The sequence below is a fragment of the Ictidomys tridecemlineatus genome, chromosome 2, assembly GCF_052094955.1.
Source record: "Ictidomys tridecemlineatus isolate mIctTri1 chromosome 2, mIctTri1.hap1, whole genome shotgun sequence".
Lineage (NCBI taxonomy): Eukaryota > Metazoa > Chordata > Mammalia > Rodentia > Sciuridae > Ictidomys > Ictidomys tridecemlineatus.
In genome coordinates this window covers 175,872,831-175,898,603 of record NC_135478.1, presented here as the reverse complement: position 1 = coordinate 175,898,603, position 25,773 = coordinate 175,872,831, and the positions used below count along the sequence as shown (strand labels likewise).

The 25,773-nt window shown below is 40.0% G+C and overlaps 1 protein-coding gene and 1 pseudogene across 9 annotated transcripts in view; one reads left to right on the top strand and one right to left on the bottom strand.

Annotated features, from left to right (window-relative positions):
• The first annotated feature begins 554 nt into the window (after positions 1-554).
• Positions 555-25,773, top strand: part of Srpk2 (SRSF protein kinase 2) — a 227,807-nt gene continuing 202,588 nt past the window's right edge. For 3 of the 9 annotated variants that reach the window (XM_078040210.1, XM_078040209.1, XM_078040207.1), the window contains exons 1-2: positions 555-707; positions 1,289-1,343. In XM_078040210.1, coding sequence (XP_077896336.1) covers positions 581-707; positions 1,289-1,343 — 182 coding nt within the window. In that variant the 5' untranslated portion in view covers positions 555-580. Of the gene's footprint in view, positions 708-1,042; positions 1,199-1,288; positions 1,344-25,773 lie in introns of those variants that run through there. The other 6 variants (XM_078040212.1, XM_078040208.1, XM_078040217.1 and 3 more) reach the window with 4 other exon arrangements.
• LOC101955159 (small ribosomal subunit protein eS12 pseudogene) lies at positions 9,366-9,791 on the bottom strand (annotated as a pseudogene).

Here is a 25,773-nt window from a genome sequence, read left to right as displayed (position 1 = left end):
TGTCACTATCAACTTTATTCACATTTTTTTTAAAGAGAGGGGAGAGAGAGAGAGAATTTTTTTTAATATTCATTTTTTTTTTAGTTCTCGGAGGACACAACATCTTTGTTGGTATGTGGTGCTGAGGATCGAACCCAGGCCGCACTCATGCCAGAGTGAGCGCGCTACCGCCTGAGCCACATCCCCAGCCCCTTTATTCACATTTTTATTAGGTAGCCTGGTTAAGTGGAAAGTGGAACCACACAGGCCTGAATTTGGATCCTGGCTGGGGTGAACTATTTAACCTCTCTAAGACTCAGTTTCTTCATTGCAAAATGGAGAAAATAACTACTTGGCGTGATTGTAAATTGTTATCACATGGTATTTACAACGCTGGGTTTCATTTAATGTACAGAAGCTTCATGTTACTTTCAACGCTATCTGCATCTTTTCCTTCATTAAACTCATGCCGTCCCTTGGGGTATGCAAAGGTGAAAGAAAATGACTTCTCCAAGGTCACACAGCAAATCCAGGACCCAGGTTTCCCAGCTTTTGGTCCAGTGCCCTTTCCACGCCCGCCAGAAGGGAGGAAGCGGCGCTCATGGGGATGCAAGGATGTAGAGGAGCAAAAGGAGAGAAGAGGCCTCGGGAAGAGAGGTGGTGTGAGACCCGCGGAGGCGCGGCTCAAGGAAGGGCGCATGGAGAGGCGTGCGGCGCGACCGGCCGGGGTGCGGACGGGAGAGGCGGTGGCTGCAAAGGGAGGGTCGCGCGGGCAGGGGGCGGGTGCTTAGGGAGGCGCTCGGCCTGGGCCGGCCGCAGGGGCTCAGGAAGCGGAGGCCCGAGCCTTGGGCTGGGGAGGGGGAGACTGTGGGTGTAAGTGGACGCCAGTGAGTGTGGGAGGTGGCCACTTTTGCATAGGTGGGCCGGCCGAGTGGGCGCGGGGCTCGGGGCAGGGGCGCGGCGCGGGGGTCCAGATCCCCCCCCACCAAGGGCCGGTGAGTGGGGGCGGGGCGGGGGCGGGGCCGGCGGGGGCGGGTCTTATTGGGCCCCCGCGGGAGCGGCGGCGGCGGCGGCGCCTGCGCGGTTCCCGCCTCCTCCGGGCTGGCGGAGCTAGTGGAGGCTGCAGCCCGGCTCGGCTGGGCTCCCGCGTCGCCACTGCCGCCGCCGCCGCGAAGCCCCCCGCCCAGCTTCCGCCGCGTCAGGATGAGCTCCCGGAAAGGTGAGTGGCCCGCGGCGTTCCCTCCTTCCAGCCACGCGGCCCCTCAGGCCGGCCGGCCCGACCGTTAATGTGTGTCTTGTCTTTCCCTAGTGCTGGCCATTCAGGCCCGAAAACGGAGGCCGAAAAGAGAGAAACATCCGAAAAAGTGAGTCCACGCTGCGCTCATCCCCGGGCCCCCACCCCCGCCCCGTCGGGGGCAGTTCGCGACCGCGCAGAGGAAAGTTGCCGGGTTCTCCGGGCCGGCGGGCGGGCTAGTCCCCCGGGACGCCGGCGCTCGGTTCTTGCGCGCCCCGCGGGCGACCGGGGGGAGGGGCGGCGGGCGGGGGAGGGGCACCTGGGCCCGCGGGCGGCCCGCGGAGCATCCCCGGAGCCCAGACCCCGCTGGCGGGTGGCTCAGGCCGTCGGAGGCGAGCGGGGAGGGGGTCGGTGAGAAGGCGCCGGGCGTGCGCGCCCCTCCCTTGCGCTCCCGGCTAGTCCGGGGGTCTCGGGCCCTTCTCGGGAGGGACCGCGGCTCCGGCTTTCTACTCCGGGTGCATCGGGTGCGAGCGTGAGGCGGCTGTGCGGCTCCCACCTGGACAACCCGGCCAAAGAGGAAGAGGACCCGAGTGTGTGAGAGTGTACCGCCTCCTCTTCCTCCGGGTCCCCGCCTCTCGGCCTTTCTGCTGAAAACCGAGCTGGTTGTCAAAGTGGTTTGCCTCGGGCGTGTTCCTGGCGCGAGTTCAGCTCTCAGACCTGTGCGTTTCGGCGCTCGGGTTTTATTCGAAACTTTTCTGCTTGGGTCGAGTGTGACTCAGTGCGCGGCGGCCGCGATCGGGTCTCCGGCTGCGCCGGGCGGTGGGCGTGTGCGCGGGCGGGCTGCCCTCGCATTGTGCTGGGGACTGGATCTGTAGCCTGGTGATATTTCAGAACGTGCCAGTGCCAGCCACCTCCAGCCTGGCCTCGCATCCTAGTTGGGCGGCCGCTGCCTGAGAAGCTTTTCCTGGAGAGCTGCTCGGAGACTCCAGGGCGCCTCTGGGTCGGCCCCCTTTCCTCTAGCTGAGCTCTTAATCTACCAGCATTCAACATTGTTACATCTTACTCAGTTTTGTAGTTTCGCTCTTTCTTTTGAGCAAGAAACCTGTGTGGTAACTTTGGTACTTTGGGAAACGATAGTCTAGCATCACTATCACTTTAATAAAATTGTGAAAGCATTTCTGTTTGTTTCCTTTGGGGGGTACCTTGCAGCACTGCTAGACTTTTCCTTTTCGTGTTGGTTGATGCCTAGCTAATTTCCTATCCATTGGTGGCATCTAGGAAAACTTTCAAAAGTCATTACTTATGTGTTGATCTTTTATGACTGGACTTTTTGCTTTTCATTTAAAACTAAGTATGAAAGTATTTTTAGGGGTTCACAAAATGTGAATTTAAGTACCTTCTTAAATATCTTTTAAAAATTATTAGGGAAAAGCACCTGTTATTATTAAGTACTTGAAGGACCAGAGATTAAATATTAGATATTGAGTTCTCTCTGCTTTGTGCCCCCGCTTTGCGGTACTGGAGATTGAAGTCATGGGTGCTTTACCACTGAACTACATCTTTGCCCCCCCCCCCCATTATTTTTTAGTTGTAGTTGGACACGGCTTGCTTGCTTATTGATTGATTGATTGATTGTGCTGAGTATCGAGCCCAGGGCCAAGCATGTGGTAGGTGAACACTCTACCGCCTAGCCACAACCCCTGCCCTGGCCCTTTTTATTTTTTTTATTTTGAGACAAGGTCTTGGGTCTTGTGAAATTGCTTAGAGCCTCATTAAGTTGTTGACCAAACTTGAGGTCCTCCTGGAGTTATTGGGATTGATTACTGGCGTGCAGCACTGCTTCTGACTGGATATTGGATTTAAAAAATATTTATTTTTTATTTGTAGTTGGACACAATACCTTTATTATATTTATTTATTTATTTTATAAGTATTTATTTTTTAGTTTTTTTGGTAGACACTACGTATTTTATTTTTATGTGGTGCTGAGGATTGAACCCAGTGCCTCATGCAGTGGTAGGCGAGCACTCTACCACTGAGCCACAACCTCAGCCCCTTATTTATTTATTTTTATGTGGTGCTGAGGATCACACCCAGGGACTCAAACATGCTAGGCTGCTGAGCCACAACCCCAGCCCCCCCCCCCATTGAATTTTTAAGGTGTTGAAACAGTGGATTTGCTGGGCTCTGTGGTACCCAGGGCCTGTAATCCCAGCAGCTCTCAAGGCTGAGGGAGGCTGAGGAAGGATTGAGAGTTCAAAGCCAGCCTCAGCAAAAGCCAGGAGCTAAGCTACTCAGTGAGACCCTGTCTCTAAATAACATACAAAATAGGGCTGGGGTTGTGACTCAGTGGTCAAGTGCCCCTGAATTCATTCCTCGGTACCAAAAACAAAACCAGAACTAAACAAAAACAACTAGTTATGAAATGAACTGGCTTGACTGCAAGGTAATTAGCAAGTAGAAGGGACCCACCCCAAATACACAACTGATTTTTGAGGTACTACCATTTCTTTGAAAAAAGACATTTAAGATAATTGCTTCAGACAGGGGTAACTCAGTGGTAGAGTGCTTGTGCTACATGTGCAAGGTTTGGGGGTCTATCCCTAGTATTCTCCCCCCTAAAAAAAATTGCTTGATTAAATTTATTCATGTGTTAAATAAGTATTTACCTTAGGAAATTGTGAGAGAGCTTTGAACAAGACTGCTCCTCATGAAGCTTATGTTTATGGAGATGTGGGAGAACCACAGAGGATGACAAATAAGAAAGATAATTTCAGATTAGGACTAGAAAGAATTATTTTGGGGCACCTTCAGTAATACTTAGTGTAGATGACATTTGAATACTGTGCCAGTCACTGCTGATTGCTTATGTGCATTTATACTTAATGAGATAGGCATTAAGAAATAGGGTATTAACAACATGCCCATCTTTAGGTTGAGTCTAGGCAGCTTGGGAGCAGAGTTCTTATTCAACTCTGAGGAGGTGACATTTAAGTAGAAGGTAGAATGAGGAGATGAGAGTGTGGCAAAGGCCTGGGGAGGAGTGGGCTGGGACAAGGTTAGGGTGCCAGAGTGACTCAGAAGTAGATCAGAAGCAGGAGTTGGAGTGTGTAGAGCCCCATCGGTCATGGAAGGCTCATGTCTGGAAGGGAAAGGCTCTGGTTCTTTATTAAAAGAGCATTGACTGATATGTGAAGGATAGGTTGTGGAGACGGGAATTAGTAATAGAAATTGGGAGCTGGTCTGTAGGTGAGAAATGAGGTCACTTGCATTGGATGCACGGAGTGACACTAGAGGGACTACAGGAGACTTGTGGTCTTGAGGTATTCCTCACTTTACAGACAGTTCTGCCAGTTAAGGTTGCACAGCTTTGTCTGGATCAGAATTCAGCTCTCCTGATGCCTACCAAGTGCTTTTGCTTTTTGATGAAGTCTCCAGAGGAGAAAAGGAGTTGGTCTAATTTTAAACTATATTAATATTAATATGGTAAAGTAATTATGTGACTGTATGGGCTTGGTTTGATGCATTGTGATTTACTTTTTAAAAAAAATTTAAATTTATTTTTGAGATTGGGTAATGCTATGTTATCCAGACTTTTCTTGAATTCCTGGGCTCAGGTGATCTTCCTACCTAAGCTATTATTTTGTTTATTTAGTTATTACCCAGTTACCCAAGTAGCTGGGTGTATGCCACCAGGCACAGTTCAGTGTGATCTACTTTTGTGATTTTTCTACTTGTATATGCAAGCTGGCTCATCATTAATTTTAGATCATTCAAGTCCATGAGCTTTATGAGTTAAGTCAATTCTTAGAGACTCTTTTTAATTGTTAGTAATATTCTCTATTTAGTTGAGCCAAAATTTTTAATTTTTGCAGTGCCAAGGATTGAACTTAGAGCCTTGCACATGCTAAATGCATCCATGTTCTACCACTGAGGAATACTTTCAACCCAAGTCAAAATTTAAATCTTGTTATATTGTTCCAGTAAGTTTATTTCGCTAATTATTAATAATACTATAATGCGAGTAGCAAGCAGCAGGGAAGTACTTTAGTGTCATTCAATCATGAATTTTTATGATTTAGCTAAATCTTATAGCTTGGTATAGATTTTTACCTTAGGGCATTTGAATATGTACATTAAAAAAAATTAAGGTTCATTCATTTGTTGATTCCCCCCATCACTCCCTCCCCCCTCTTTTTGAAGTGTAGAAATTGAACTCAGGGCTTCATGCATGCTAAGTATGTGTTCTACCACTGAACTACATCCCCAAACACATAAGTCTTTTATTGAGACATAATTGCCATAATATTGAATTTATCTTGTAGTGAGTTGGGTGTGGTGGTATACTCCTACAGTTTGGAAGTTGAGGTGGGAGCATCCCTTGAGTGCAGTGAGTTCTAGACCAACCTGGGCAACAAACAGGCCTAATAAGGTACTTTTTTAGTTTTAGTCCCTTCACAAGGTATGTATAGTTATAACTATTATCTAATTCCCTAAAGATTTTACCACCCCAGGAAGAAAGCAGTTACTCTGTTTCCTTTAACCACAGCAATCACTGCCTGCCTTCCTGCCTGCCTTTTCTTTGCCTCACCTTTTTCTCTTCTCTTCTCTTTCTTTCTTTCTTGAACTAAGGGTTGAATTTAGGCCCCCAGACATGCTAAGCTAGTGCTGTACCACTGAGCTACATCCCCAACTTTAAAAAAAAAAAAAAAAAAAAAAATATATATATATATATATATATATATATTTAGTTGTAGATGGACACAATACTATTATTTTGTTTATTTAGTTATTTAGTTTTTTTATATGGTACTGGGGATGGAACCCAGTGACTCACTTGTGCTAGGTGAGCGTTCTACCACTGAGCCACAACCCCACCCTTTTTAATTTTATTTTGAGATAAGGTCTTGCTAAGTAACAGGCTGACTTGAACTTGCCAACTTCTAGCTTCAGTCTCCTAAGTAGCTGGGATTACCCAGCATATGCCACCATGTATGACTACTGATGTACTTGCTGCTTCTATGAACTTGCCTATTCTGGATATTTCATATTAAACAGAATCTCGTAATATGTGACCTTGTATTTAGTTTGTTTCTTTAGCATAATGTTTTTAAGGTTCATCCTTTTGTAGCATGTTTTGGTATTGTATTCCTTTATTTTGCAAGTAATATTCCATTACCTTGAATAATACCACCTTTTGTTTATCACTTCATCCATTATTAGGCATAGTAGCTGTTTCAACTTTTGGGCTGTAAATTTACTTTTGAACTTCTTTTAAAACTTTTTATTTTAGGATAATTTGATTCACAGAAGTTGCAAAAATACTGCAGTATTTTCATTCAGTTCTCTTCCCATGATGGTATCTTACAAAATATAGAATATTATAGACCAGAAAATTGAGATTGATACAATTTATTCTTTTTTTCTTTTTGGATATTGGAGAATTAAACCCAGGGGCACTATACCACTGAGCCACATCGCCAGCCGTATTTTATATTTTATTTAGAGACAGGGTCTTACTGAGTTGCTCAGCGCCTCACTTTTGCTGAAGCTGGTTTTGAACTCAGGATCCTACTTCCGCAGCCTCCCAAGCTCCTGAGATTATAGGCATGTGCCATCATGCCTGGCACAATTTATTCTTTTTTTTTTTTGGTGGTGCTGGGGATTGAACCCAGGGCCTTGTGCATGCTAGGCAAGAAAAATTTTATAGTTGTAGGTGGACAGAATGCCTTCATTGTATTTGCTTTTTTTAAAAATGTATTAAGGATCAAACCTAGCACCCCACACATGCCAGGCAAGTGCTCTGCCACTGACCCCAGCCCCTTATTTTTATTTTTTATTTTTTTTGCAGTGCTAGGTATTGTACCTTGTGCATGCTAGGCAAGCATTCTACCCCTTATTCTTAATTCAAGAACAACTATTTGTACTTTTACCAGTTTTTATATGCATTTCTTCCATGTATGTATTTCAATCAAATTTTATTATTTGTGTGGATTAGTGTACTCAAAGCTAGCAGGATGCAGAACTGTTTTATCACCACATAGAATTACAAGGGTCACTTGTAACCCTCTAATAGTTATACTTTCCCCTTAACCCAACCTGTGGTGAGTGCTGCTGATCTGTTCTCTGTCACTAGCCACTTTGAGAGTGTTATGTAAACAATTATATGTAACCTTTAAAAAAATTTTTTTTAGTTGGACACAATACTTTCATTTTATTTATTTATTTTTATGTGGTGCTGAGGATCGAACCCGGGGTCTTACATGTGCTAGGCGAGCACTTTACCAGCCCATCAGTGTCTTTTAAAAAAAATTTTAAATTTATTGTTCAGTGGATACATAAAAACAAAAATTGTGTATATTAATGGGGTACCAGTTTATGTTTCAGTACGTGTGTACATTGTGTGATGTTTAAGTTGGGAGGTAAACATATCTTCCTCAAACATTTATCAGTTTTTTAAAGTATTCTTTTTTTTTTTTTAATTATTTTTTACTTGTAGTTGGACAGGACAGAATATATTTATTTATACGTGGTGCTGAGGTACAAACCCGGGGCCTTGCACGTGCTAGGCAAGTGCTCTACCGCTGAGCCACAATCCTAGCCCCGGAAGCATTCTTTTTTTTAACTTTTATTTTTATTTTTATGTTGTGCTGAGGATCAAACCCAGTTCCTCACATGTGCTAGGCAAGCACTCTACCACTGAGCCACAATCCCAGTCCCAACATTCGTCATTTCTTTATGGTGAAAACATTCAAAATCCTTTCTTTTAGGTTTTTGAACAGCACATTAGTGTTATTTGTAGTCAGTAGCACACCAAAACTTCTCATTCTAATGTAACTGTAACTCATTGATCAACCTTTTCCCATACCTAATTCTTTCCTACTTTCTCCAGCCTCTGGTAATCACCATTCTACTTAACCTCTGTGAGATCAGCTTTTGTGTGTGAGATCATGCAGTACTTGTCTTTCTGTACCTGGCATATTTTGCCTAACATAATGCTCTTCAGTTCTATTTAAGTTGTCCCAAATGATAGGATTTCACTTTTTTTTTGTGGTTGAATAGTATTCCATTGTGTATGTGTACCACATTTTATTTTTCTTTATCTATTCATCCAGTTGATGGCAATACTTAGGTGTTTCCATTTCTTTCCTACTGTGAACACAGTGCTGTAGTAAACATTGAAGTGCAGATGTCTCTTCGATGTACTGATTTTATTTCTTTTGGATTATACCCAGTAGTGAGATACTGGATCATATGCTAGTTCTCTTTTTAGTTTTCAAGGAGCTTCAGTAATGGCTATACTAATTTCCATTCCCAGCAGCAGTGTATAGGGGTTCCTTTTCTCTACATCCTTGTTAATACTTGTTACTATTTTTTCCCCCCCAGTAATGGAGATGGAACCAGGGCCTCTGCATGCTAGGCAAGTGCTCTACCAGTGAGCTACACCTCAGCCTCTTTAAGTATTTGAAAAAAATCCTCCTGATAGTGTGAGATGATATCTTCACTGTGGGTGTGTGTGTGTGTGTGTGTGTGTGTGTGGGTGTGTATGTGTGTGTGTATGTTTTCTCCTTTGGTACTGGGGATTGAACCCAGAGACACTTTATCGCTGAGCCATATCCCCAGGCCCCTTTTAAAATTTAATTTTGAGAAAAGGACTAACTGAATTGCTGTGGCTGGCTTTGAACTTGGAATTCTTCTGCCTCCACCTCCTGAATAGCTGGTATTACAGATGTGTGCCACAGTGCTGGACCTTTCTTCATAAGTCTGTAGCCTTCCTTAGTTGTAGAAGCCTTATTACCAGCCAAGAGTAAAGGTAGAATAGCTTCATCTAGTTTCCTGGGGCGGGCGTAGAATCATTTATGTAAATAGTCATTGACAGAGAATTTCTTCCCTTTTATGTTTTGGAGTTGTGTGCGTCTCCAAGGGAACTTTTCTGATTGAGTTTGTATCTTAAGGTATTTTATGTACCTTAGTATAAATTAGCCCTATTTATAAGTCCCCTCAATTTCCCAGTGAGAAGATTAAGATTAAAATTTTATGACAATTTGATTATACAAAATTTATGGATGTAGGTGAAATAGCATAATTATTCAACTAAGTTAGTTACAAATATACTGAAATTCACAAAGTTCTACCCTAATTTATTTATCTTTTAATTATTTTTTTTTGAGGAATGTGAACCAAAAATATATTTGCTCATTTCTTTTATTGGAAGGTACTCTTCAGTGACATCCTTGGCCTGAGATTCTTTGCCATAGTCCTAACCAGTACACAACCGCAACCAACCATTAACAGGGTTTGCCCTCCCAATCAGTTTTACAGAGGCCTACCCATTCTCCTAGTTGTCATCATCCTTAATTAGGTTGATTTGGTGCTCAGAACAAAGGGCCTCCACCAATTTGACATACATGGGCTCATTACAGTTGGATGCAAGTACACAAAGATGGTCCTGGTGCTTGTTTAAGGCTTCGGCAGTTTCTTGAATTCCACGTGTAAGGCCTTTGTGGATGAGGGTGGTCTTTATCACCTCTTGTAAAGCAGTATTGACGTCCATTGCACCTCCAGCAGCAATGCCTTTCTCTGCATGACGGTGTCTATCCTAATTTAGAAAGCCCACTTTTGTTTTATGAAGATGTTTTATTCATATCCCCCACCTTTTTTTTTTGGGTGGTGTCAGGAATTAAGTCCAGGGCATCCTGCATGCGAGGAAAGCATTCCACAATTGAGCTACATACGTCCAACCCTTATTCTGACATTTTTCATTTGCAACATAAATGATTAATACCCTTAGTAATGCTTTTTGAATCATTTAAATGGCTTTGCACTTTATTTTTTAAAATGGTAAGTTTACAGAAAAATACAAAGAAAGCACATGATATATATTTCAGTCCATACTGCTAGGAGATACAGCATGTCTTGAATCCATACATGATGTTGATACTAGATATTTTTCACACACACACACACACACACACACACATTGTTGTTGTTATAGTATTGGGGATTGAACCCAGGGGTGGTTTAGCACTGAACTAGATTCCAGGCCCTTTTTGTGTTTTATTTTGAGACCGTCTTGCTAAGTTGTCCAAGGTGGCCTCAAACTTGTGATTCTCCTGCCTCCACCTCCTGAGTGGCTATGTTTACAGGTGTGTGCCACTTTGCCCTTCTATGTTTTAGATATCTTATATTTTTGCAAATTAAGTGTTTACGAAACAATGGGAGAGTTTTTGCTTTCATTTATTTTGTGGAGTTTGTTACTCTTGCAGTTTAATGAGTAACTGGCTGTTTTAAAGTGATTTTAGAAAAAAGGCTAGTGTACAGCATACCTTGGTCATACCTTGGGGAGTAGTTTCAAAAATGTGTTAAGTTTATCTGCCACTTTTAAAATTGGTTTTGCTAGGTTGATGTCTCTTAAGTCCCCCACATTTGTATTGATTTAAGTGATTTCAGACTTGAGTTTTTTGAACTTTGGAGCATTTCTCAGCCAAGGACTCCACCAGGCCATGTTCCTCTAGGGATATATGCTCCCTTTGTTACTCAGGGCACAGTTTATTTTACCATCAGCCAGCATAGCCATCACTGCTGTATTCCAGTTGTTTATTTCTCTCTGTCTTTTTTGTCTTTATTGTATTAAAAAATAAGATGATTGAGGGAATGGTCTATTATATGAAAAGCTTTGTAAAGACTGGAATACTAGGAAACTTTTATTCAAGGGGAAATTTTTTGGAAAAAGATATTTTAAAAATATTTTTTAGTTGTTGTTGGACCTTTATTTAATTTATTTATTTATAGGTGGTGCTGAGAATCAAACCCAGTGCCTCACACATGGTAGCCAAGTGCTTCACCACAGAGCTACAACCCCAGCGGCTGGAAAAAGATCTTGACTTATCCTGAGTTCTTAGCCTTAGTAGATAAATCTTAAGATATGTGAATGTTTTGTCACCTGTGTTTTTATCAAGTTCTCCATTAAATATCTTTATATAGTTAAATGGTTTTGCTAATGTGCTTAAAATTAATAAGTGGTTTGTCAATTCCAGAGTGCATTTATTTCATATCTCTTGGGCAAGTTATTAATCTAAACATTTTTAGACATAATTTTCAAGTGAGGGTTTTAAATTGTGTGGCCTAAAAGAGGGAATATCCGGATTATATTGTCAAATGCTTTAAACCTGGGTATGTTTAAGATACAATACTGTCATTCACTTTAGCTGGACATACAGTGTGGGTCCCCTAATCTCCTGTGCTGCTGATATTTGTAGATGTGTCTCTGGATGGACTGGTTCAGTAGATATAGAGTGAGGACAAATTTAAGGGTTACAGGTTTAGTTGAGAAGCACAGGTTTAGTTGAGATACAGTAAAGACGGAAAATCTGCTTAAAAGAGATTGCTGGCTTTTGGCAATCCTTACTTGTATGCCTGGAAATTTCCTTTGGTCACTAGGTGCTGCCACTCCTTCTGATATTCAGGGTATAAAGATTGATGTTACTGTTTCTGCTGCCTGCTGGCTCTTGCAGCCATCCGAATAGGGAATCTTTTTTTTTTTTTAAATTTTTTTAGTTATACATGGGCACAATATCTTTTATTTTGTTTAATTATTTTTATGTGTTGCTGAGGATCGAACCCAGGGTCTCACACTTGAGAGGCGAGTGCTCTACCGCTGAGCCACAACCCCAGCCCTGGAAATTTTACCATGTTATTTTTATTTCTAGAATATCCTATTGGTAATTTTTTTTTTGCAGGGATAGACGAATGAGACATATTGAGTTTTATCATAAAAAAATGTTACTTAATGTTAATTGCAAAATCAAAGTAAAATTTGACTACATCTTTTGCAGATGAAATTTACTGCACTTGGTGGAACTGAGGATGCATGAAGTGGTAGGGACTTTAGAGAGCTCTTGGAGCTGTGCTTTTCATCTTTTATAAAAGCACAAATTTAAAGAGCAGAACTTTTGTCGGGCACAGTGGTGTAATCCTATAATTTTAGCGATTTAGGAGGCTGAGGCAGGAGAATTGCAAATTCAAAGCCAACTTCAGCAATTTAGCGAGGCCCTAAGAAACTTAGCAAGACCCTGTCTCAAAATAAAAAAGTAAAAAGGGCTGGGGATGTAGCTTAGTAGTTAAGCACCTTGGGTTCAATCCCTGGTACCAAAAAAAGAAAAGAAAAAAAAGCAGAATTTTTACAGTAAAATCTAAATAGACCTCTTTCTATATAAAATGGAGGAAGTATCTGGGAGAATTGGCAGTTAACAGCTTGGTCCTAGCCACGCCCACTTAGTGTTCCCTGAGGCTGCAGCTTAGAACAGTTTGAAAACCCACTGTCTTAAAAGCATTCCATATTTCCCCTGAAGTGAAGTCCTGAGGATGGAGTTACTCAACAAAAGTCACTTATCCATTTAGTGTCTCAGCCAGCTTTGTGCTGGATTAGAATCTTGGATTCTAATTCAATAGTCTTTGAAACTACTGAACTGCAGGGAAGATAAGCCATTTAGGGACTGATAAAATTTCTAATCCTCAAAGAGATTAAAGTCTTAATTTTTAATCTTTCCTTTCTTGGGAGGAAAAAACTGCATTCTTTTTCTCTGAATGGAGACTTTTACATGACACATGGGTCTGTACTATTTTATCATATGCATATTTGGTAGGCATGTGATAGAAGATGCTTTATGTAGAAAATCTTAAGAAACGCTTAATATACAGGAAGATAGTTTTAAAAATATATAACTATGTTTTCTACCTTAAATATATCAGTTTTTAAAAATTTATTTTACTTTTTGTGGTGCCGGGGGTTGAGTCCAGGACCTTGTGCGTGCTAGGCAAGTGCTGTGGCACTGAGCAACTCCCTTAGTCCCCAAATTAATTATTTTTTTAGTATTAGGGATTGAACCCAGGGGTGCCAACCACTGAACCACATCCCCAGCCTTTTTATTTTTACTTTTTTACTTTTTTATACAGGGTCTTGCTAAGTTGCTGAGTCTGACTTTGAACTTGTGATCCTCTTGCCTCAGCCTCCTGATCTGCTGGGATTACAGGCATGCACCACATGCACAGCCCTATGTTTTAAATGATAACATAAAAACATAAAATTGTATATATTAGTGGGGAACTGTGTAATGTTTTCATACATATATATGTATATTGTGTGATGCTTAGATCAGATTAAACATGTGTATCCCATTTTATTTATTTATTTAGCTGGGGATTGAACCCAGGGCCTCTCACTTGCTAAGCAAGCACTGTATCTCAGAGCTACATTCATCTTCCTACCCTTTATGGTGAAAACTTTCAAAATCCTTTCTTCTATCTTTTTGAAATGTGCAGTTCATTATTATTATCTATAGGAACCTAAAAACTTTTTTTTCAGCGGGGGTGGGGTGGGGGGGAGTACTAGGGATTGAATTCAAGGGTGCTCTATCACTGAACTGAGCTTCATCCCCAGCTTTTTATTTTTTATTTTGATATGGATTCATAGAGCTGCCCAGGCTGGCCTCGAATTTGTAATCCTCCTACCTCATCCTTTGGAGTCTCTGGGGGATTGAACCAAGTGCTTTGTGCATGCAAGGCAAGCACTCTACCAATTGAGCTATATTCCCCAGCCCTTTTTTATCAGTAGCTGCAAGGCTAAGACTTTATAAAGTATATAGCATTGCAGGCATGACCAGTAACAGCAGAAATGATCTCCACTGTTTCTAACTACCAACCATCAAAGTCTTTGTGATCAGATAAATTTCACTTTTAGAGGATCCTAAGCTTTGTAACTTTACTCTCTTCAAGTTTTAAATCCCATTATTGAAAAATATGCTTCCCTCATATGGGCAGATGCAGTCACTGAATTTTCTAGAGAAGATGCTGTAACTTCCAATTTCCCCAAGACTGTTTATCTTTGACTGTTTTTTTCTGAAGTCTGATAGAACTACCAGAGGCAACTAACCAGGGTTTCAGTTTTGTTTTGTTTTCCCTTTTTCTTTTAATTATTTTCTGGTCTTGCTGGGAATTTGAACCCCAGACCTGGCACGTGCTGAACATGTGCTCTCCCCTATCCCACCAGCATGGGATTCTGGTTTTGATGGCATTACTTTTATCAGTGGTAGTAGGTAAGTTAAAAAAACAAAACAAAACAGAACTGTTAAGAGGTTGGGGTTATAGCTCAGTAGTAGAGCACTCACCTAGCATGTGTGAGGCACTGGGTTCAATCCTCAGCACCACATAAAAATAAGTAAATAAAGTCGCGTTCATCTACAACTAAAGAAAAGTATATAAAAAAATGGTTAAAAGGCTCAATTTCTTCTTCTTCCTAAAGTAGATTAATAAAACCTACTTTTCAGAGTAAGGAGACATGAGGATTAATGAGATAATACTTATCCTTTGTATGGTACATCATAAGTGTAAGTAGTAGTTTTTTTTGTGTGTGTTTCAGTTGTATTTTTGGGAATTTTTAGAATGGGAAGAAAGAAAAGCTATGAAATTATAAACTTTTATTAAGCATCTAACATAAGTATGCTTTTTAATTTTGGTCAACCTTATCTTTATTTTTCTTATCACCTTCATAAGTTACTTAGAAGAGCTATGTCAATTTAGCATAGGTTCTCAAAGTGAGTTCAGAACAGCACAGTTACCATCCGTTCTAGACATCATGAAGAAATAGTCATTGTTTACAGCAAGTGAACTCTGTCAGGTCTGTGGTTTCACATTTGACTAAGGGGGAAGGGAGGGGATTAAGACAGTGATAAATAAATGGTTGGTTCCAGCTGTTTTTAAAAATTATTAATTTAATTATGATAAAATTCTTAATTTTTCTTTCCCTTCTTCTTTTGGATTTGGACCCAGGGCCCTCACCACTGATTACATTTCTCCAGCGCGCCCCCCCCCCCACTTTTTTTTTTTTTATAAATTAAAAAAAATTTTAGGGGCTGGGGATGTGGCTCAAGGGGTAGCGCGCTCGCCTGCCATGCGTGCGGCCCGGTTTCGATCCTCAGCACCACATACAAACAAAGATGTTGTGTCCGCCAAGAACTAAAAAATAAATATAAAAAAAAAATTTTAGTTGTTGACAGATCTTTAATTGTATTCATTTGTTTATATTTGGTGCTGAGAATTGAACCCAGTGCCTCACACATTCCAGGTAAATACTCTACCACTGAGCCACAACCCCAGCCCTCCAGTCTCCCCCCCCCTCCCCCCCGTTTTAAAAAAATATTTGTTTTTTAGTTGTAGCTGGACAAAATACCTTTATCTAGCTATCTGTCTATTTATTTATGGGGTGCTGAGGATCGGGCCCAGGGCCTCGCATGTGCTGAGCGAGTGTTGGGCAAGCATTCTACTGCTGAGCCACAACCCCAGCCCTCCACAACCCCCTTTTTAAGACAGAGGCTCCCTAAGTTTTTCAGTTGGCCTTGTGATTGAGATCCTCCTGCTTCAGCCTCTGAAGTAGCTGGATTGCAGGTGTGTTCCACTGCTCCTGGTTATTTTAAATTTTTCTAATCATGGTATAAGAATTATAGGTAGAAGATCTAAAAAAGAATTATTTTGGTTTCTGTCGCCTACAGTGGTATTCCTTGTTTTGTGAAATAAATATATTTTGGGCAAGGTTGAAAAATCACTTTTTGCTGGATGGTGTGGCTAATGCCTTAATCTCAGCAACTCAGGAAGCTGGGGTGGGAGGATTGCAAGTTTGAGGCCAGCCTCAGTAATTTAGCAAGGTCCTAAGTGAGTTAGAGAGATCCTGTATTAAAGTAAAAAATAAAAAGTGAACTGCATCCCCAGCCCTTTGTATTTTTTAGATGGTGTCTCACTAAGTTAGTTATGCTATACTGCCTTTTTCAAGTGATAAATAAGTCATTCTTATGGAACTTTGGAGTTGGGAGTTCCTTAGTAGTTGCTTAATCCCACCAGATAACAGGATGATTTAGGATTGCCCAGCTAATTAATGGTAGTGAGGGATTTATGACCTATTCATAAAGACAGACAAGTAAACAACAGTGACATAAAGTGGAATGGAATGTTAGCAAATAGGAGTATAGTTATTGCACTTTGTAAAATTAAGGGAAGAATCAGCCAATTGTGTTGATGGTTATAGCCAAGAGGATGTTATATTCTAAGGGTATAGGTTTCTTTATCTCTCTTTCTTTTTTTGTTGTGGTACTGGGGAGTCCCTCTACCACTGAGCTATATCCCTAGGTGCCCCCCCTCCCCCGCCTTTTTTCTTTTTACTGAGGTAAAAAGAAACATGAGTGTTAAGGAGAGAGGGAGATGCCCTACGTGTCTCTCTGTACATATGGAAAGTATAGGAGGTTGCAGAAGATGATTTGAATGGAAAAATCAGAAAGCACTATCGTGGTAATGTCAGGGAATTGTTACTTTCTCTATAAGCAATGGGATCATTGCAGATTTTTGAGGATCTGAGTAGCATGATCACCTGCTGAGAAATACAACTGGTAACTGATGTGAAGGATGGATTGAGGCAGGGTGTGGGTTGAAGATTTGGAGAGAGTTTTTAGAATGCTGTTAGTGCCCAGGGGTGAGAGGATGGATAGTTGTGGTAGGAATACAAACGAATGGGATGGAAATGTTGGCCTTTGCACAGGTGGGCTCATTAGGAAATTGGCCACTAATTAGATGCTAGATTGTGAGCTCCTAGGGGCAGTACACAGCTGCATGCCATGTGTCTCTGGCATCCAGCATGGTGCCTAATATGTTGAAAGCAGATGGGGAAAGATTGTAATATGATTTTGGACATTTCATCCTTGATGACTTTGGAGACTGATCTATTAATACAGAGAGAGGGTCAGGGTTGGGAATGGGGAAGATAGCAAAAAGGCATAAAGGGAAAAAGTTTAGTTTTTGTTGAGTTGGAAGTGTGGGGTATTTATATGGAAGTATTAAGCTTATGAAGATTGGGATCTATGAATCAAATGATAGGTGGAGTAGGGGAGTTATCCATAAAAAAGGCCATTTTCATTTTCGAGGGTGAGAATCAAGAAGAGGACCAAGGAGATAACTTTGAGAGACTAGACTGCATTTGAAGGGGCAGAGAGACAATGAGCAGCAGAAGTAAAAGAAATACGAAGAGAACTATGTTTGTTTATTCTCTGGGAGCCATAGGAAGGGGCAGATTTAGATGAGTGTCTTGCAACAGCAGAACAAATGACCTTAATGAAGACCAGTGAGAAAAATATTTTGGAGAATTTAGAGCAGCAATGGAGGTGTTCCCTATTGAATTGGAAATTTTTAAAAGCTTGGCCGTAAGCCTGGGGAAGCTGTTAGTGGAGAGCAGATTAAAGAATTAAGATTTGTAGCAATAAACATTTACTAACCCTTTATTGCATGTTAGGTACCATGCCAAGTGTGGGTCACATTATTCCATTTACTTGTCATAGTGACTCTGGAAAGGTTAGATTAGTGGAGAGATTATTGTAAAATGGGGAGTGTATTTAAAATGAAGAACTTAACTATCTTTCATATTAACAGATGATAAAACTAAGTTTGAGAGATTGTCCCTTATTCCAAGTCACATAGTTTCTATTAATGTGATCTGCAGGGCCTATACTTTCTTCACTGCCAATTTAGATGGCAAGGTGTCAGTCACACACAGAGGTTGTGTTTTTTATGTCTTCTTTCCCAGTTGTATTATTTCCCTATTACCATGTAATGAATTATTGTAAATTTGGTAGTTTAATAAAAACATTTTTCATTTTGTAGTTTCTATGTGTTAGGATTTTGGAGGCAGCTTACTAGCAGTGAGATTCTGGCTCAGGGTTGTAGTCATTTGAAGACTTGGCTGGGGCTGGAGTATCTACTTCCAAGCTGTTGGCAGGAGGCCTTGCTTCCTACCAAGGGGTCCTGTCCTTGAGTGTCCTCATGACTTGTCAGCTGGCTTTGTCTAGAAGGAGTGATTTGGGAGGGATCCAGGAGGAGGCTGCAGTACTTTTTATGACCAACTCTAGGGGTTATTGAGTGTAGCCTACACTCAAGGGAGAATTAGGTTGTGCCCTTTAAAGGGAGGCATGTTAATATGTGAGTATATTTTTTAAACCATCACCTTGGTAAAGTATAATTGAGAAGGAAAAGCAGTGTGTGAGAAGTTAGAAGACTTGGGTTCCTGACCACCTTCACTGTTTGCTTTCCTTTGAAAGGTGTGGTTTATCCTCCCCAATCCTCTATTTTCCTCCAGGAAAATAGGCACTGAAAACTGCAGTCTTTTCAGTGTGTTATAAAGGAGATAGCAGGGCTGGGGTTGTGGCTTAGTGGTAGAGTGCTCGCCTAGTGTGCATGAGGCACTGAGTTTGATTCTCAGCACCACCTAAAAGTAAATTAAAGATATTGTGTCCACCTAAAACTAAAAAAATAAATATTAAAAAAAAGGAGATAGTAACTAGATGAAATACCTAAGTTGGGCTCTGTTGAAAGTGGTATGGACTTTGTTAATGGATGTGGCTTCTTAACTCTTGTCCTTTCATTTAATAGCTATGTAATCTGAATAGTTGTTTAACTCCTGTGTGAGTCAGTTTCCTCATTTGTAAAACAGTATTAATTATAGCACCAACCTCATGAGGTTACTGTGAAGTTTAAATTAGAATTCACATGATATATTCAGCATAATACTTGCACATTAGACCAGGCATTGCTTAATAAATAGTGATTTTTAAGACTCCTGTTCCTGCTCATGTCCATTCTGTTGTGTGTTTCTGGACTTTAGATCAGTACTTGACCTTAGGACTTTTACATAGGTATGTATGAAGCACTCTTGATGGTATAAGAGTATTAAGTTGTGGCTGTAATTTAATGCTACTATTATATTATTCTCTTTCTAATTGCTTCATATGTTCTTGGCAAGTTTTGGTATATTTCAGTAAACTTTTCTTTTTTTATATTTATTTTTTAGTTGTAGTTGGATACAATATATTTATTTATTTTTATGTGGTGCTGAGGATCAAGCCCAGGGTCTCGCATGGAGAGCTCTACCACTGAGCCACAACCCCAGATCAGTAAACTTTTCTTTTTAAAAGCATATCACTGATTGCAGAAGTAGTTTGTGTAGAAAATATTTAACACATTCTGAATCAAATAGTGTCTTAATTAAGTTTGTCAAGTAGTTATATTCTCATTGATAACTCAGATTTTATGTTATTTCTAGGGGTTCATTGAAAAAGTGTATAGGTTTTCCAGGAAAATTTTCGATTTTGATAACTCTTTCATGGGTAATTGTGACATTTGAGATGTCTTTATTAGGGGTAGTTTAGAAGTAATTGCATGAATGAATTAACACACGTGACTTAATGCAAATGACCTTTGTGAATACCCCACCCCCAACATATTGGGGGGCAAACCTAGGGCTTTCAGCATGCTAGGCAAACACTCTACCACTGAGCTACACCCCAGCCTGAAACTTCCTCTTAATTCATACAGAATGTTTAAAGGCAGAGTGTTTTTTTTTTTTAAGTTTCTTATTGTTAAAATATACATAACATAAAATTGATCACCATAGCCCCTTTTAAACAGAGTTAAGTGGTATTAAGTACATTCCCATTATTGTGCAACCATCACCACTATCCACCACCTAGAACCTTTTCATAATCCCAAACTGAAACTGTCCCTTTGGTAATTAGAGCTTTGTTTAACATTTTTTTCTTCTTCACTAATTACTACTATGAAAACAACTTGCTTTTCAAGTGAATGAGACGGCTTATTACTTTTTCCTATAGTGGAAATTGACACTGCCTACAGAGTATTGTTAAAATATATTGTAGCAAGATACCTTTGTAAAGATTTCCAGAGTTTATTTTATTCAATATTTTTAGGAGAAAGCTTCAGTAGCAACAAAATATCATAGATACCTCTTTGGAGATAATTGGAAGTAATTCAATACATGTCAGTTTTCTTTTTAGAAAAATACGTAAAAGCTTATGACAGAACCAGTTTTCTGTAATCTATAATCTATAATTTATATTTATAGGCCGGGTATGGTGGTGCACGCCTGTAATCCCAGCAGTTTGGGAGGCTGAGACAGGAGAATTGTGAGTTCAAAGCCAGCCTCAGCAATGGTGAGGAGCTAAGCAACTCAGACTGTCTCTAAATAAAATACAAAATAGGGCTGGGGATGTGGTTCAGTAGTCAAGTGCCCCCGAGTTCAATTCCAGGTACAAAAAAGAAATAATTTATAAATTTTTATTGTGATTAAAACAGCATAAAATATATATCTTAATAGCTATTAAGTATGCAATTATAGTAGTGTAAACTATAAGCATTTTGAAATGTTGTAGCATGTAATAGAATTTCCTCCTTTTTTTCTTTGGCTTGGATTTTGTGTGTGTACAATAGCATAAAGTATAAGCAATTTGTTATGTTGTAGCATGTGAGAATTTCCTCTCTTTTTTTTTGGCTTGGATTTTGTGTGTGTATGTGTGTATTTGTAATATTTCCTTTTATCTTTAAAGATGAACATAATATTCCCTTGTATTTGCACATATTTATTTAAAACGCAGTCTGTCTCTCAGCTAAGTAACATTAATTTTACTTTTGTGGGGTAATTTGCAGTACTTTTCTTCCCTATGTATATTTTCTACTTTTTTTTTTTTTTTTTGATGCTGGGGATTGAACCCAGAGGCACTCAACCACTGAGCCATATCCCCAGCCCTATTTTGTATTTTATGTAGAGACAGGGACTCACTGAGTTGCTGAGAGCCTCACCATTGCTGAGACTGACTTTGAACTCGTGATCCTCCTGCCTCAGCCTCCCGATCTGCTGAGATTACAGGCGTGAGCCACTGTGCCCGACTTATTTTCTACTTTTTTTGGTGTTTGTGTGTGTGTGTGTGTTAAAAGGGATTGAATCTGAGGTGCTTAACCACTGAGCCACATCCCCAGCCCTTCTTTATTTTTTATTTACAGACACAATCTCATTGAATTGCTAAAGGCTTTGCTTGGTTAATTTTTCATAGATTTAGAGACCTTGTTTCTGTTAATACCTAGAGTTGTGAAATGCAGTCTGACTTGGTTTATTTTGACATCACCATTTGTGACATAAAAATATGAAATTCAGATACCGTTGTCCATAGTTTGTTGACTTTCATGCAACAATTATTTGAATACCTTTTATATGCCAGGTATTGGGCAGAGGTCACAAGGAATAGCTGTTTTCAGCTTAAAAAGAGTTGGGTAAAAATCAGCTGAGTGCAGAATTCTTCACTTTCCAGGACAAGGAAATAGTGCAGTTTGGAAATACTGCAAGTACAATTGAGAGTGGTTGGGAGCTAATAAGGAAGCTGAAAGTTATTGACGATGAAATCCTGAATGAGTAGAAAATTTAACACCTTGATAAAAGCATTTGATGATTATTTTGCTGTATGTTTTGGCCTAGGAGGAAGTTTTTCCAGTTAATAATAAATAAACACATGTTTAAGAAGACCATCATGGGGTACTTTATAAGGAGGTGGGTGGTAAATATTTTGTAACTTCTATTAATAAAAGAAGTTAAATTTCATTTTTATCTTTACTTTTTTTGAGATAGGAAAGTATATAACATTTTAAACCAGATGTGCATATTCAATAAAGTGGGCTCTATGAACACTTGAAGGGTAGCTAGTGCATCTGAAGGTTTAATTTAATTTGTGTTTTGCTGTCCTTAGGAATCAAACCCAGTGCCCTGTGCCTGCTAGGCAAATATTCTACCTTTGAGCTATATCTTCACTCTTAATTCAATTAAATTTAAATAGTCACATATGGCTAATAGCCACGACACTAGACAACTGATGTGTCTGTTTTGGATATTTCTTTCTTCAACTTTTTATTCCAAATACATTGACTTCTTCATGCATAAAATATTTATAAATGAACAAATGAATCAGTGTTTCAGTTGTGTTGCATCTTTTTTTTTTAATATTTATTTTTTAGGTGGAGATGGACACAACACAATGCCTCTATTTTTTATGTGGTGCTGAGGATCAAACCCGGGTCCTGCCTATGCTAGGCGAGCGCTCTACCACTGAGCCACAATTCCAGCCCAGTGTTGCATCTTATTATCGTAATTTACATTAGGTGTTTTCTCATTTCTTGCAGTGGACTTGATCATAGTAACTTCTTTAGTCTAGTCTTGTCCATTTCTTTAAAATATGAGGATGAGTTTAATATAGTTCATTATCAAACTCAAAATCTACAGTTTGGTTTTTAGTTTTGGGATCTGTGGGAGACAAGTTAGGACTGAGAATTGAGATACATCATAATGGACTCTTTAGACATTTGTCATCAGTATAACAGTATAATTGTTCTTTGTTCCATTTATTCAGCTTTTTAAAATTCCCTTTTTCTTTATTCACTGTTTTAAATCAGAAACTAGTTGAGCAAGTTTTTTTTTTTTTTAAGTGCCTGTGTGGGTGAAATTGAATGGGTTTAAGTCAAAAGAATTGCCTAATTGTTCACTTCCCAGAGTCCATCATACAGTTGAGGCTAAGTAAAAAGACTTGCAAATAAAGTTAATTGTGGTGCTTTGGAAATATGAAATAATGGCAGGTTTATGCAGCTGAATCTTTAAATTAGGTATATAGGAGTCTACAAACTGGCTTGTAGGACAAATATAGCCTGTCACCTTGTGTGTGTATGCCCTGCAAGATAAAATCTTTTTAGTTGTAGATGGACACAATACCCTTTTTTTTTTTTTAATATGGTGCTGAGGATGGAACCCAGCACCCCACACATGCTAGGCAGGCACTCCACCACTGAGCCATAACCCCAGTTCCCAATTTTTATATTTTAAATGACTGAAAAAATTTAAAAGAATATTTTGTGACATAAAAATATGAAATTCAGATACCGTTGTCCATAAATAAACTTTTGCATTACAGTCAGATTCTTTTTTTTGGTACCAAAGACTGAACCTCAGGGACACTTAACCACTGAGCCACATCTCTAGTCCCCACCCCCTTTTTAGTTGTAGTTGGACATAGTACCTTTATTTTATTTATTTATTTTTATATGGTGTTGAGGATTGATCCCAGGGCCTCGCACTAGCTAGGTGAGTGCTCTACTGCTGAGCCACAACTCCAGCCCTCTCCAGCCCCTTTTTTATTTTTTATTTTGACACACGGTCTCACTAAGTTGCTGAGGCTGGCTTTGAACTTTGAACGATCCTTCTGCCTCAGTGTCCCAAATCTCTGGGATTACAGGCATACGCCACATATGTCTTGTTTACATGTTATCCTTACCCTTTTGTGTCTAGAAGGTCAGAATCGAGCAGTTGCAATGGAGAGCATAGTATTTATAGTCTGGAATATTTACTGTCTTGGTCTTTGAAAAAAACACTTGCTACCCACTCTGGTGGGAATGCTATTGAAAAATGGAATGATATGATATTGTAAACTAAGTGGCATAGGTTTGGGAGAAGATTATTAACGCCTGATAATCTTGTTGAATCCAGCAGGTTTTTTTTTGTTTTTTTTTTTTTTTTGAACCCATGGTTTTTTGTTTTTTTATTTTCAGTTGTAGATGTAGATTTTTTATATTTAGTTGTAGATATAATACCTTAATTTTGTTTATTTAGTTTTTAATTTTTTTAAATGTGGTTCTGGGGATTGAACCCAGTGCCTCATGTGTGCTAGGTAAGCACTGTACCACTGAGCCACAACCCCAGCCAGAACCCAGGGTTCCTAACCACTGAGCCACATCCTCAGGCCTTTTAAAAATATTTTATGGGCTGGGGATGTGGCTCAAGCAGTAGCGTGCTCGCCTGGCATGCGTGCAGCCCAGGTTCGATCCTCAGCACCACATACAAACAAAGATGTTGTGTCCGCCGAAAACTAAAAAATAAATATTAAAAAGAATTCTCTCTCTCAAAAAAAAATTATTTAAGGGGCTGGGGTTCAATTGATAGAGTGCTTGTCTTGCATGCACAAGGCCCTGGGTTCAATCTCAAGCACCACAAAGAAAAAAAATTATTTAAAGACAAAGATCTGGCTGAGTTAGTGCAAAGCCAAGTTGCTGGGGCTGACCTTAAACTCAAGATTCTCTTGCCTCAGCCTCCTGAGCAGCTGGGATTATAGGCATGTGCCACTGGGCCTGACTTGTTTTGAAACAAAGTGTTTTGAAACAAAGTGGTGAAATGGAAATGCATTCAACATTAAGTCAGAAAATGTGTAGGAAATCAAATAATGCATTAAGGATGTTGTAGAATATCCCCCAAATTTCCTGTGTTGATGTCCTGTTCCCCAGCTGGTAGTGCTGTTGGGAGGTGGGAAACTTTAGGAGGTGGGTCATGGGTGTGCGTGTGCTCTTGCTCTGACCAGTTGGTTTTGTCCTCACCTCCTCCCTCTTCTTTTATCCTCTTCTTCTTGGCCACCGGGGTATCAGCTTTGTTCCAGGAGCTCCCTGCCTTATCATGGCCTAAAAACAATGGAGCAAGTGACCTTGTGCTAAAACCTTTGAAAACATGAGCCCATTCTTAAGATTCTTCTTTTAAGTTATTTCAGGTTTTTTTTGGTCACAGAGATGAAAAGCTATGAATAAGGTGTATGAATAAGGATTCTTTTTTCAAGAAGACTAAATGCTCATAGGGAACTTGACAGCTGAACACACATTTTTGTGGTTTTCTAACCTTTACCCTCTCCAATTCTTAAGACCCCAACACATATATATCCTATATGCAAAGGCTTCTTGAGAGCAGGTGTGGGACTTTCAGGGGAAAAAATTAGGGGCCCTTAGCATGTTTTTCATGTCATTTTTATGTGGATCTTAGCCCTGATGTTTATTTCTTTGTGTCTTTTTGAGTCTGACTACCATTTTCCTGTTCTATAATTGGAATATTCCATTGTTCTTCTTTCTTCTTTCCTTGGTTACTTGAAGCTTATCTGCTTTTCCACATCCAGGTCACCCATGGCTGGAGCATGTGGGGCTGTGTGGGAGGAGGATGACAAAATTAAAGTGTGTAACCTTCCAGTGAGAGAAGAACAACCATTTGTAGAGTCATGGAGTCAAGCAAGAACAAGATGGGTTCAGAAAGTGATTTGGTGTGTCTAGGGTAGAATGTTTCATTTGGGGAATGTTTGGGAGATAAAATGGAGGATCTAGGTAAAGCCTTCATGAAAGTACCTTTCTTGTAGTGATAGGTTTTTAAGTCTTAGTTTATATAAGGTTCATCTAAGCTAAAAATTCTTTGTCCCTCATCCCCAAAGATTCTGAGCCCAAATTGCAAGAAATCCTCAAGTGAACGTGATGCAGGAAGTGACCACATTAAGAATAGGTGGCATGAGGGCATGTTATGTACAGTCTCCATGTCTCTTTTGAGATGCAGCTTTTGTTAGTAGAAGAGCTAGTTTAAGATTCTTCATCAGACCAGCAAGGCTGTGTTCCTGTAATCCCAGCTATGCAGGCACCTGAGGCAGGACTGCTTATTCTCAGCAATTTTAATGATACCCTATATCAGAATAAAAAGGGATGGGGGTGTAGTTTCAGTGGTAGAGTATCCCTGGGTTCGGTCCTTAGTTCACACACAAAAAGATTCTTCCTTAGGAGAGCAATGCTAAGCCACTTTAAAAAGAGTTATCCAAAAGGGCTGAGGTTGTGGCTCAGTGGCA